The sequence below is a fragment of the Danio aesculapii genome, chromosome 6, assembly GCF_903798145.1.
Source record: "Danio aesculapii chromosome 6, fDanAes4.1, whole genome shotgun sequence".
In the NCBI taxonomy this organism is placed as follows: domain Eukaryota; kingdom Metazoa; phylum Chordata; class Actinopteri; order Cypriniformes; family Danionidae; genus Danio; species Danio aesculapii.
The window spans coordinates 21028783-21042430 of NC_079440.1; the positions used below are offsets into that span (position 1 = coordinate 21028783).

General features: G+C 34.5%; 1 protein-coding gene across 1 annotated transcript in view; it reads right to left on the reverse strand.

Annotated features, from left to right (window-relative positions):
• Positions 1 to 36: 36 nt before the first annotated feature.
• The window catches only part of gga1 (golgi-associated, gamma adaptin ear containing, ARF binding protein 1), a 40606-nt gene continuing 26994 nt past the window's right edge, over positions 37 to 13648 (reverse strand). The window contains exons 12-17 of the mRNA XM_056459771.1: positions 11964 to 12034; positions 8062 to 8237; positions 7213 to 7400; positions 3905 to 4074; positions 3710 to 3820; positions 37 to 1332 (exon numbers count right to left, since the gene is read on the reverse strand). Of these exons, the coding sequence (XP_056315746.1) occupies positions 1222 to 1332; positions 3710 to 3820; positions 3905 to 4074; positions 7213 to 7400; positions 8062 to 8237; positions 11964 to 12034 (827 nt within the window). The 3' untranslated portion in view covers positions 37 to 1221. The remainder of the gene's footprint in view (positions 1333 to 3709; positions 3821 to 3904; positions 4075 to 7212; positions 7401 to 8061; positions 8238 to 11963; positions 12035 to 13648) is intronic.

The window sequence follows — 13648 nt, forward strand, 5'->3', positions numbered from 1 at the left end:
ATTCAAATGAAGTCATTGAAATGAAGATGGCATAAATTTGAAACCCCAGAGAAAAAGAATAAGTTTATTTCCCTTAAATACATATTTGCACTACATTCACTGCTCCATGTTTAGTCTCTGTATTAGTTTTTGGCAAATATACATCATAGCAATACCAGCATTATTTACATTTTGTCAGGGTGGATGGACAATCATCTGGCTTTATCTGAATGAAGTGAGCATCTAGAGCAAATTCATTTAGGACCACAGTGATTTTAATTCCTGTCTATCTTGAATTCCAATTTCTCTTTTTACATAGCCCAAATACCATTACATAAACCATCTGCTAGCATCATGGAAGTGCAGAATTCATTCGACAAACAGATGTATCTTCTAAGAATGGCAAGGTTGAAATAGCATTAATTAAACTGTACTGCATTGAGAAAAAGCGCATAATGTGGAACTGGAAATCTGAAATTGGGAAACAAAATCAAAGACATTCTCAAACAAAAATAAAGGACAAATACCAGACTGTTAATTTAAAACAAGCATCACACACATAAATGTCTATATTAGCATGAAAAGGAATCATCTGATTAGGCACGTACGGTAATTATAAACAAGACATCAGCATGTAGTTCAAGAGCAGTACAGTGCACAGAAGAAGGGCAATTTAGGACCAACGGCAATAGTGAGATGCAGGAACTTCTATGACAAGAGGGGCTGTTTGATTTGTAATGTCACTCATTTCAATTTGTATTATTTCCTGCTAACAAGCAGAGTTTTGGATCCTGTTGCGCTACCAGTGAAAAAACGTGCAGCCTAACAATACAATCGATCCAAAAAACAAGAATGTGTGCAAGTGACCAAAACGTATAAATCAGCACATATGAACCAAATCGATGCAGAAAATAAAGTTGCTCTACGTCGTTACAGCTGAGTGAGACTCCAGCGTCTGGATGCACACATGGAAACATCACACATAAACACAAATATCACTAGCATTCAAACATTTAAAGCTCCATACATAAAAGGTCTGACATGACAAAAAGCAAAACCAGAAGTGAAAAAGATGGAACTGGAATTAAAAATCAAAGAAGCTGATTTCAAGGCATCCTTCAGCACTCGTTATGAAGAGGAAAGAAAGGAGTAGCTGGAAAGGCAGAGCCAGTGACATAATAGTCTGAATACGAACTGCTATCATCATCATCATCATCATCAGGAAATCAATAGTCTGTTTCTTTAAATATTTCCCCATGACTCTGGGGGAGGGAACTGCTCTACATCTCCACTTTCATCGTGCGATTCTTCTCCTATATCAAAAGTCAGTTTGTATCTCAACCGGACCTTCTCCTTTAAAATAAGAAGAAGAAGAAAAAAATATGAGGTAATGCAATGTAATCACAAAACATCTGCAGCAACAACAACAACAAAAAAGTCATGTCTGAAATAAATCACAAACCATAACAGATTGCAAGCTGTATTGACAAATTGATATCCACATACACACTACAAAAGTCAAACGTTTGGTACAGATTTTTAAAAATAAAATGCCTTATATATGAAATATTAACAACTTCAAATGTTTCACACACACACACATATATACATAAATATATACACACACACATATATACACACACAAATAATGTGGGGGAAAAAGTGAAGCGCTATGAATACACACACAATGCATCCGAAAAGTATTCATAGCGCTTCACTTTTTCCCACATTTTTTTTTGTTACAGCCTTTTCCAAAATTTATTTGCCCAAAATTCTACACACAATACCCCATAATGACAATGTGAAAAAACATTCTTGGAAATTGTTGCAAATTTATTAAAAATAAAAAAGCTGCAAAATCACAGGTACAAAAGTATTCACAGCCTTTGCCGTGAAGCTCTAATCATTCTTGAGATGTTTCAGCAGCTTAAATGGAGTTTACCTGTGGTAAATTCAGTTGATTGGACATGATTTGAAAAGAAATACACTTGTCTATATAAGGTCCCAGGGTTGACAGTGCATGTCAAAGCACAAATCAAGCATGAAGACAAAGGAATTGTCTGTAGACCTCAGAGACAGGATTGTCTCGAGGCACAAGGCTGGGGAAGGTTACAGAAAAATTTTTGTTGCTCTGAAAGTTCTAATGAGCACAGTGGCCTCCATCATCCGTAAGTGAAAGATGTTTGGAACCACCAGGAGTCTTCCTAGAGCTGACCGGCCACCTAAGCTAAGTGATCGGGGCAGAAGGGCCTTGGTTAGGGAGGTGATCAATAACCCGATGGTCACTCTGTCAGAGCTCCAGCATTCTTCTGTGGAGAGAGGATAACCTTACAGAAGGACAACTATCTGTGCAGCAATCCACCAATCACACCTGTATGGTAGAGTGGCCAGGGAAGCCACTCCCTGTCTGGAATTTGCCAAAAGCCATCTGAAGGACTCTCAGACCATAAGAAACAAAATTCTCTGGTCTGATGAGACTAAAATTGAACTCTTTAGAGTGATTGCCAGGCGTTACGTTTACCATCCCATCATGCTGTGGGGATGTTTTTCAGCAGCAGGAACTGGAAGACTAGTCAGGATAGAGGGAAAGATTAATGCAGCAATGTCCAGAGACATCCTGAATGAAAACCTGCTTCAGAGTGCTCTTGACCTCAGACTGGGGCGACGGTTCATCTTCCAACAGGACAATGACCCAAAGCACACTGCCAAAAATCACTGGAGTGGCTTCACAACTCTGTGCATGTCCTGGAGTGGCCCAGCCAGAGCCCAGACTCTAATCCTATTGAACATCTCTGGAGAGATCTGAAAATGGCTGTACACCATCACTTCCCATTTCAACCTGATAGAGCTTGAGAGGTACTATAAAGAGGAATTAGCAAAAATTCCTAAAGACAGGTGTGCCAGGCTTGTGGCATCATATTCAAAAAGACTTGAGGCTGTAAATGCTGCCAAAGGTGCCAAAGGCTGTGAATACTTATGTACATGTGATTTTTCAGGTTTTTTATTTCTAATAAATTTGCAACAATTTAAAAAAATCTTTTTTCACATTGTCAATATGGGATATTGTGTGTAGAATTATGATGAAATAAATGAATTTAATCCATTTTGAAATAAGGCTGTAACACCAGAAAATGTGGAAAAAGTGAAGCGCTATGAATACGTTCCGGATGCACAGTACATTCATATATATATATATATATATATATATATATATATATATATATATATATATATATATATATATATATATATATATATATATATATATCAAAACTATTACAAAAATCCAGACTTGACTAATATTAGCTTGGGCAGCTATAGCAAAGAAATGTAATTTTTTGGAGCACACTTCAGTATAGGTTACAAATTTAAGTGCAGCAAAGGTTAATAATAACAATAATAATAATAATCTGTCCTGAAATTATTACCCATGTTACAAAGACTGTAACATAAGCTTCCATCACAGGTAATACCTCAGGGTTCAGACATAAAACTGTACAAGTATCAATTTTAAAGTATTTAAAAATTGAAGGTCTACAAGACCACTTTTTGCTTTATTTTGTTTAGCACAAAACAAAAGTATCCATCTGGGGCTCCTCCACGAGACTCAACACTTGTTAAACTGGACTTGCACTGCTCACACTACCAAGCTGACCAATCACAAAGCTCGCACTATGCATTGTCGCGACATGTTTTGCAGTATTGTATATCATTCTATTTACTTCTTTACCTTGTGAGGGTTAGCTAAAAGCAGGACCTGTGTAATGGCAGCAGGGGGCAATACAGGGTTGAAGGCAGGTAAATCTGATCCCGATGGTGGCTGCAACTTCACTCTCATATTCTGTACATCCAAATAATACAGCCTTAGTAAAGAATTAAACAGAAATTGACTGAAGATGGATGCATAAGCAGTAGTTTGAATTACCTTGGGAACAGCAGCCTGGAATCGTACATTTGTGATAGGCAAAGGGGCAGAGGACAACATGGAGATTATCACCACTAAAACATCTGGCCGGGATGGCGGAGGGTCTTTTGCAAAATGGAACAAAACTCGTAGGCTGTGTTTATCAAAGATTGTCACAGGTAACATGCTACCTGTAAGGTTATAACAAACATAAGACCAGTTTAAATTCATTTGATTCCCTGTTTGGGCTGGGTGATTTTAACATTTTAACCTAATTACAATTAATCAACAATTATTTTATTATTTTTATGAAATTTTTTTGCCCTCATAATTCACTGACAAGTTTTATATGCCATCTAAATGGTATCTCTGGCACAGCGTCCAATAATCGTCAATGTAGTGCAAAGTAAGGCTAAAGAATCACCTTACTTGACCAAAGATCAGATGTGGCTGCAAAGTGGCCGTGGTAAAAATCAGCCACGACCTTTAACAGAGCAGGATCATGTGACACGTAGGGAAAGTAATTGAAAAAAATCATCCTGGAAAAATTCTGAATGTCGATTCTGATTACTTTTCGATTAATCGCCCAGCCCTATTCTCTGTACAGCATTAAAACACAGGAATAAAACACATCCTAACATTATATAGTGAACATCTTTTTTCACATTTAAATAAATACATAAATCTGCAATAAATAAACACAACCATCATAAAAGTAGATACAGTTAAGCCCAAAATGATTCATACCCCTGGCCAATTCTGACTTAAGGTTTTTCCACAATGATCGTCTTATTATCTCTTGGGAGAAGCCGGTGTCATCAATACAAACTTGCTGGTTGAATAAATATAACCAAGTCAAAATTTGACAGGGGTATGAATCATTTCGGCCCTAATGGTTGTCTCATGCTATATTTCAAATCATTTGTTGTGAAGAAAGGCTTTGGATGGTCTCTTTCAAACTGCTGCGATCAGACTTAGTGAATCAGCTTTTCTCCTGAATGCACTATAAATAACTAGGGTAGATGTAAAGATTTTAGGTGGACAATGTCTATTCTCATTTATATTTATTTATATTCTTCTTAACGGCATTCCAGCATCTATGGAATGGCATTAGACAAAAGTTCCCCTATACTCCATGCCTTGTGGGAGGAAATTGAAGTAAACCACAGAGTAAACCTAAGCTGACTAAGGAAGAACATGCAAACTGCAACTGTAGATACAGATGAAGTCATAATTATTAGACCCCCTGAACTATTAGGCCCCCTGTATTTTTTCCCCAGCAATTTATGTTAAACAGAAAGGAGAGATTTTTTAAACATATTTCTAAACATAATAGTTTTAATAACAAGCTTGTAACTGATTCTATTATCTTATATATATATATATATATATATATATATATATATATATACACACACACACATATATATTGAAAATAATCTTTATTACCTTAAACAAAAAGTGTGGAAAAAATAAACAGGGGGGCTGATAATTCTGACTTTAACTGTATGTCTGAATATATGTGCTGTTATTTGTTGTAAATATTCCTTCATACTATATTCTTAACACAAATATAATACACAAGAAGCTAAACCCCATAAAATGTGAATTGTTTTCAGAGAGTTTATCTTGAGTGGTCACGGCTCTCTTCTCCATCTCCGTCTGACTGATTCAATCTTGTATAAATAAAAGTAAATAACGTCTGCCAGAGTCTATTTCTCGGTTCAATGGCTGCATATTTGTCATGGGCATAATTGTGTTTACTAATGTAAGGCTTTCTGTGATTTACTGATCAATAAACAGATGGCTGGCATTGCTTTTTGTAAAGATAAATCTTGAAGCTGTGTGTGTGTGTGCGCGTGTGTGCGTGTGAGAGAGAATGTATGATCCTTTCTAGCACTTGCTTCAATAGCAATGGTTGTCATGCTTTTTTATATTGTCTATATTGTCGACTTAAATCAAATAAGTAAATATACAGTTTAAGTCAGATTTGCTAGCTATCCTGTATACCGTTTCCTCCAATTTCTGTTTAATGGATATACTTTAACATTTCTAAACATAATAGTTTTAATAAATAATTTTTAATTTCTAACTGATTATTTTATCTTTGCCATAATGACAATACATAATATTTGACTAGATATTTTTCAAGATACTAGTATTCAGCTTAAAGTAACATTTAAAGGCTTAACTAGGTTATTTCGTTAGCTAGCTAAGTCATTGTATAACAATGGTTTGTTCTGTAGACAATAAAAAAAAATTGCTTAAGGGGGCTAATAATATTGAAATAGTTAAAAAAATAAATAAAACTGCTTTTATTTTAGTAGACTTTCTCTACTAATGCTATTGGAAATACTGTGAAAAATTCCTTGCTCTATTAAACATCATTTGGGAAATATTTGAAAAAGAACAAAAAAAAGGGCAAATAATTTTGACGTCAGCTGTATCTGTAAAATTCTTTTCATTAAATTATATTAGACTCACCAAACCCTTCTAAAAAGCTGCAAAATGCTTCAAATGAGAAAGGCATTCTTTCCAGGATTATTGACTTTAGCTCAGCAGTTGGATTGTGGCCACGAGCCACAGGATGTTTAATTGTAATAAAGCCATGATGACTGTAGATAATATTTTACTAGATTTTTTTCAAGATACTAGTATTCAGCTTAATGTGCCATTTTAAGGCTTAACTTGGTTAAGCAGGCAAGTTAGGGTAATTAGGCAAGTTATTGTTTAAATGTATTGTTCTGTAGACAATCGAACAAAATATTACTTAAAAATATTGACCTTAAAATACTTTTGAAAAAAATGTAAAACTGCTTTCATTATAGCTGAAATAATAGAAATAAGACTTTCTCCAGAAGAAAAAAATATGTTAGGAAATATCATGAAAAATGTCTTTGCTGTTTAACATTGTTTGGGAAATAGTTAAAAAAAAATTCACAGGAGGGCTACTCATTTTGACTTCAACTGTATATACAAATCAGACTACCTAAATAGTATCTCTCTTTAAGTAAAATATACGTTCTTCATGCAGTCATCTACAAAAGTAAACACACATATATCAATTACAATATATTTAAAGGATAAGAAGAAACTGCTGTTGCTATACAATCCATATCCTGCTCAGTGGTATGTATACATGTCAATCTCTCTAATTTTACATTCATTTTAAACCTATAATTTGTGAAATATATATTTTTTCATGTAAAGACTGCAGGAAAACCAGCAATGGCATAATGCATATAAGATTTCGGATTCTGTGAAAGGACAATCCCTTTTTTTGTTCATTTTTGACTATTCTTTAAAATATTGTATGTCTTATGTCTTACTAGGTTTGATAGACTCCAAGGGCACAGTAACTTTCACCAATGATACGTCATCCTGAGGTGTGAGCTGAGAATTGAGGAGAGATCCTGGCTCTGAAGAAAAGCTCAACACAGGACTTGTAGCGGCATTATTTCCAGACTTGATCTGAAGGTCTCGTAGTGTGGGTTTGGACTGAGACTGAAGCTTGTCCCTGTTGAAAAGCATCAATATATTTTTTTTGCTCTGATGAAGGCTGATATGTTTTTGAAGCATGAGCATTGGCATGCTTTCACACTGGGAGTTTAGTTTGAAATAGGGTGGTTCAGATAATGTGATCGCACCTTGGTATAACATCAGAGTCAAGAACTGTGACTTGAACTTTAAAGCAACGCAGGTACACAGATGTTCAAGAAACAAAGTAATCAGCATGTGCGTTTTTGCTGATGACAATGTCATTAGTTATTAATTATCAGTAGGAGTGCCCTGGAAATCAATTAATTTGAAACCCTTTATGTGACAAAGTAATGCAAACGTTATTCCCTTAACTTCCCAAGGGCACCCATTTAACTTGAAAACACTCACAATATACACCGTTTATGATTTCTTTTTCATCTGGTTCAAGGTTAACAAAATGCACCAGAGTGCAAAAAATCAAGTGTGTCTGTGAAATCAGAACATCACTCTTGAAGGAACATGAATTTGGATTGCCCCAGTGTGAAAGCCCCCTTAATCAGACCCTTATTTTTCAGAACAGCGTTGTATTTTCACCAAATTGACATGAAAACAATTTATACATTTAAAATTTAAATATTTTACAATTACACAGACTATTGGTGAGTTTTACTAAAATAAAATTCATAATATGCATTTACCATTTGACCTGAAGACTTTCTGGAGGTAGAGACTGCTGCAGCAGAGTCTTACCCAACAGGTCTAGCTCATCTAGGGATTTAGTGGATGTCACAGGAACAGGTGTCTTGGTAGCACTTGTAACTGGCAAAAGCACTGCAGGGTCCGGCATTACAGGTGTATCCACAGTTTCTGATGACTAACAAAAGCAATTGTGTTAAGCTGGGTTTGACAGTAAGGACTCCTCGAGGGCCAATATCAACTACTCGCAACGACTACGAACCGCTAACATAATTGCCATATCGCCATGAAAGTTTATCCTACTAATTTACAAATTAAACTGATTTTTAAACTATTCAAGATTGATTTTGTTCATGTTTGTCATTTTTAGCAGAAAGAAATAAAAGATAACTTTCTTTAGTGCTTTCACACTGTGCCCATGATTTAGGCGTCCAAATAGACATCAGGCTACTGGATAACAGGGATGTCCCTGTTACCTTGCCCCTTTTCTCTTTATATTAAATATTATTTTAAAAATTAAGTCTCCAGAAATGGAAGCAAAACAGATGAATTAAACACAAAAGGAAGGCAATAAGTGTGTGAGCGAGACTAACAAAAAATTGCTTAGGCTGAACGTCTATTTTGTTCGTTGCAATTACAGCTTTTCAACTGTATGTTTTTGTGAAATTCAGCACATCAATAGTAATCAAAAAATCAGTATGATATATATATATATATATATATATATATATATATATATATATATATATATATATATATATATATATATATATATATATATATATATAAATAAATGAAGCCTCTGCACTCTCTGCACTCATCTCTTAAAACTAAAATAAGGAAAGCACTGGTTCATCAGAAAGTTAATCAATCATTAGGCCGGTGGGCTGGGATCAGTTTTATGTGCATTTGTGAACCACTTACACATTTCAGTTTTTCTTAGCAGTAGAAATCATCATAATTGGGTAAATTAGGAGCACAGTGAAGGCTGATTTATAGTTCTGCATCAAGCGCATGGGTATGTTTCAGCGCAACCTTTGCATGGTTGCATAGCCCTTGCCGTGGCTGACGTTGACGCTGATATGCTCCTCTCAAAAAATTTAACTACACATGGTGAGAAAGTTATTCAAAAGTAATGGACAACTTTTTAATTATGGTGAAGTTCTCAATTATTACAAGGTCCCCATAACGCTAAAGAATTTGCAATAGTATTTGATGCAATTCCTAGTGGACTTGTTTAGCTCTTATCTGGTAATATGTCCTCTGTACCTAATCTTTCGCATACTAATCAGTTAAGTATTAACAGTGTAAAAATTTGACAGTAAATTTAATAACTTTTACATTAAAAAGTTATGCAGAACCACATTGCTGCCTAAACGCAAACCTTTTTGGAATTCCTTATTTGGGCAGATTGACTGGGAAAAAGTTTGGAACTTGCATAGTAAATACCGTCTCACCAATAAAGTTAAAGAAGTGACATATAAACTAATTCATTTAATCTATCCATTGAAACAAGTTGTTAAAAAGTTTTAAGAGACATGGAATCTGTGTGCACTTTTTGTGAATTAGAGGAAAAATCGATAAAACACCTGTTTTTTAAATGCACATATACCCAAATCTTTTTGGTTTGATGTTGAACATCTCATATTTAAACTTACAAAATTAAAAATTTAGTTTTCTTGTAAAGATATATATTTTGACATAAAATAATAATAACTTAAACTTGAGAGCAAAATTTGTTTATTCATTTTATGATTATACAGGGTGGGCCATTTATATGGATACACCTTAATAAAATGGGAATGGTTGGTGATAATAACGTCCTGTTTGTTGCACATTAGTATACGTGAGGGGGCAAACTTGCCATGATAGGTGGTGACCATGGTGGCCATTTTGAAGTCGGCCATCTTTGATCCAACTTTTGTTTTTTCAATAGGAAGAAGGTCATGTGACAAATTAAACTTATTGGGAATTTCACAAGAAAAACAATAGTGTGCTTGGTTTTAACGTAACTTTATTCTTTCATGAGCCCCCTCACATATACTAATGTGCCACAAACAGGACGTTAATATCACCAACCATTCCCATTTTATTAAGGTGTATCCATATAAATGGCCCACCCTGTATATCGGAAGTACCATGTAAACAAACAAAAATGGTGCAATGATAAGCCTAACATTTATTTGTTTAAAATTGGTCTTAAGAGTTATATCGAAACCCTAAAAGACATTAAAAATAAGAAAGCTATATGTATGCGATTTTGGAATCATTTTCTTATGCGTATTTCTTGTAAGTTATATATTCCCTGTAATTTTTTTTATTTTTTGTTTTTTGTTCTCTATTGATTTGTTCCTTTGATGTGAAAAAATTGTAAGCACTGTAATCCTCAATTTGTTGTATGCTATTGTACTTGTTTTGTGTTTTAAAGAATAACTTTTGTTTTGTGTTTTAAAGTTATTGCAAGTTGTTGCACGTTTGCCGGTTCCCGCCTCTGAATGAGGTTTGAGCTACACATGCCGTACGTAGCATTAAAGACACTTGTGAAGAAACTCGACAGAGAAACATAAAAACTTGATGCCCACTAGCGTTTCGGAATTGTTATTGTAGAACAACGCAAACAGCAAGCAGAAGTATAAATGCACGGCTACGTGCAAGGCATTTGCCGTGGGTTATGGTGATCACTCCGCATAGAAGTATAAACCAGCCTTAAGTGGGAAAAATAACCACTTTTTTTGTATTCCAATTTGCCCAAATAACAAAAGGAAAAAAAATCAATAATAGTGTTATCATGACTTTCAGAAAAAGAAAAAAAATGTGACAGCCAGAAGAGAACAATGTCAAATTTATTGTCCCACCCATTAGAAACACCTCAAATTAAAAAAATATCAAAAACTTTCAAAGGATTAAGAAGCTGATGACCATTAAATGTGTCATATGAAAAGAGTCCATTAGTCTATGTAGACAATTAATTAATTTATTATTATGATTCAAATGGTTTATTATCTAAAGTTTGATTAGAGTATCACCACCACTTTGCTCCACTGGTAGTTATATCATCCTAAAAACATCAAGAACAATTAGACAAGCAAAAACACCTGACACAGAGTCAATTTCTTCTTTGTGTCATATATTATTTCAGCATCCACATTAAAATGAAGGATTTTTTGCAAAAGAAAACCTACATATCCACCCTGCTTGGCATCAGAGATCCACATCAATGTGCAACTAAATTGCTTAAAATACAAAAAAATGCTTTAGTATTATTATAAATTATTGCAAAACACTGCAGATGCACAATCGTGAAATTTGGATAATTGTGAAATTATAGACTGCCCCATTATGTACAAAATATTTTTTTTTCTGTGGGTGCTCAGTCATTTCGGTCATGTGGCATGTGCTGTTACAACAGTATGTCTGTAGGAACATCTGTTTTCTATGCCTCTGGCCTATAACTTTTCATTTACAAACTTTGTAGCATAAAATTGTTAAAACATTGTCTTTATTAAGTGAAATGTAACCATACTTTCGAACGTTGTGGTTATGGTACTCATCCTTAATATTAATATACCAGTAAACACACATTGCATACTGATATACCACTTACTGTTTGATTAAACTATTGTTGCTGGTTAAACAAAACCTAATTATCACATACAGTTCTATTACATGTTTAAACATGGTTAAGTTAATTGGGGCTTTCAGAAAATAACTGGCCTAAGACCTATAGGCACAATGCATAGTTTCTTGGGACTGTTCAAATGGTCCAAACTGCTGTGTTCTGCCCCACAACAAAAACTAGCAAAAGATTTGAATAAATTAGTCAAGTAGCTGGTTGCTGGATCTCTACAACTTTCTAATTGTCAAACGAACAAAACAAATAGACAAAACTTATTTTTCTGCCCACCTGAAAAGTATTCCATGCCATGGCATCTCCAGATTGGGAGGAAGTCAGATTTGAATTGACTTCAGTCAATCCTGAAAAAAAGGGAAGCAAGGGAAATGAATGACTATGACTAAAATTGTTCATCATTTCAATACAGTCTGAACTCATAAAAAGTCTGGTTACAATTAACAAAGTGGACTATTTTTGAATGAAATAGTTGACTCAAACACACAACAATAAACTTATATAAACACAAGCATATTGACAACATAAAAGAACAACCATACAATTTTTATAGTAGGTTATTATTATTAGAGTTTGTTAATTTTAACATTAATCCCACCTAAAGAAACAGGTGGTCAATGTTTGGAGCATAGCAACTCCATTCTTGGTTTAATTTGAGACCAGCATTGGGAGATCATTCTGTACATTCAAATAGCAACCTGTATTTATTTAGGTTAATTAAATTATTTAATAATAAAGGTTAATAAAAATAATTTAAGTTGTTTAAGCACAAAATGGCATCAGTACATCCATAGTGGTTTGGTAAAGTGTTCCAGATGGGCTTGAAGCTATCAATGTCAATAACATATTAATCATGCCATTTTCAATTTGCTCATTGCAGCACTCAAGTTTTGTCTTGAATGCGTGGATTTTATCATTCAGCTTCATTATGTTTGTATTTTCACCTAGCAATGAGATATTAAGTCCATTAAGTTTTAATATGCAGGCCAATCACACTAGTCTTGTTAACCTGTAAGGAGGTATGTGAGTTAGGCCCATGCTCCATTAGAAACAAGTGGAGTCCTGCAGCTCAAAGAGGTGCCCAAGTCGTATAGAACTGCAATCATATAGAATGCAAGCATGCTCTGATGCCAGTTACAGAGAGTGACAAGCAATCTGATATTGAGTAGGTGCACTTTTATGTAACTGACAATTTTTATAGAGGTCAAGGACATGTTTATGTTTTGGGTGAAGTGTTTTGCTCACAAGAGCTTCTCTGTGTATAATACACCGTTTACACTGATGCGTTTTAGACTTAAAACAGAAAATCTACATCCACACTGGCATTTTACTTAGCATTTCTAAACAGCTGAATCATGTGACCACACACACACACTCTGGAATGCGCTGAAAGTTGCTTCAGTGTATTCAGAGGTCTGAGCACCAGTCAGTCAGTCAGTGGAAGCTCTGTGCGCACTTTCCCAAGTGAGAGCAGAGCCTGTCGGCCAGTCCATCAACAATCTGCCGCTGGTTCTTATCTCCCTTTAGTTGTTCAATGGGATATTTAATTCATCTTGTTTATATTTAATGACTATATTTTATGACTGCATATTACTTGTTCTCAGGTAAAGTGTTTTGTCTGAGCGCATAGATAAGTTAACATTTATTTATGTAACCACCATGAACAAATTCTATACGTTTGACTGATTCTATTTTTATTTTATTAATTTTTTTATACTTATTGTACTTTATAATTTTATCATGGTCATTATTAATAACGAAAACTGATATTCAGCAAAAGAGAAAGGATACGTTTAATATTTTTCAATAAAAATAAAAGGAAGCAGTTAGGTTAACGATTAACTTTTATTGTCTTTGTTATCCTTCAAAACTGTATCTGAAGAATACAAGCAGTATCTAATTGTAAAGCATATTTCCCTTTCTTCAATCTGTCGGCCTGACTGCATTGTCTAAATTAAAAA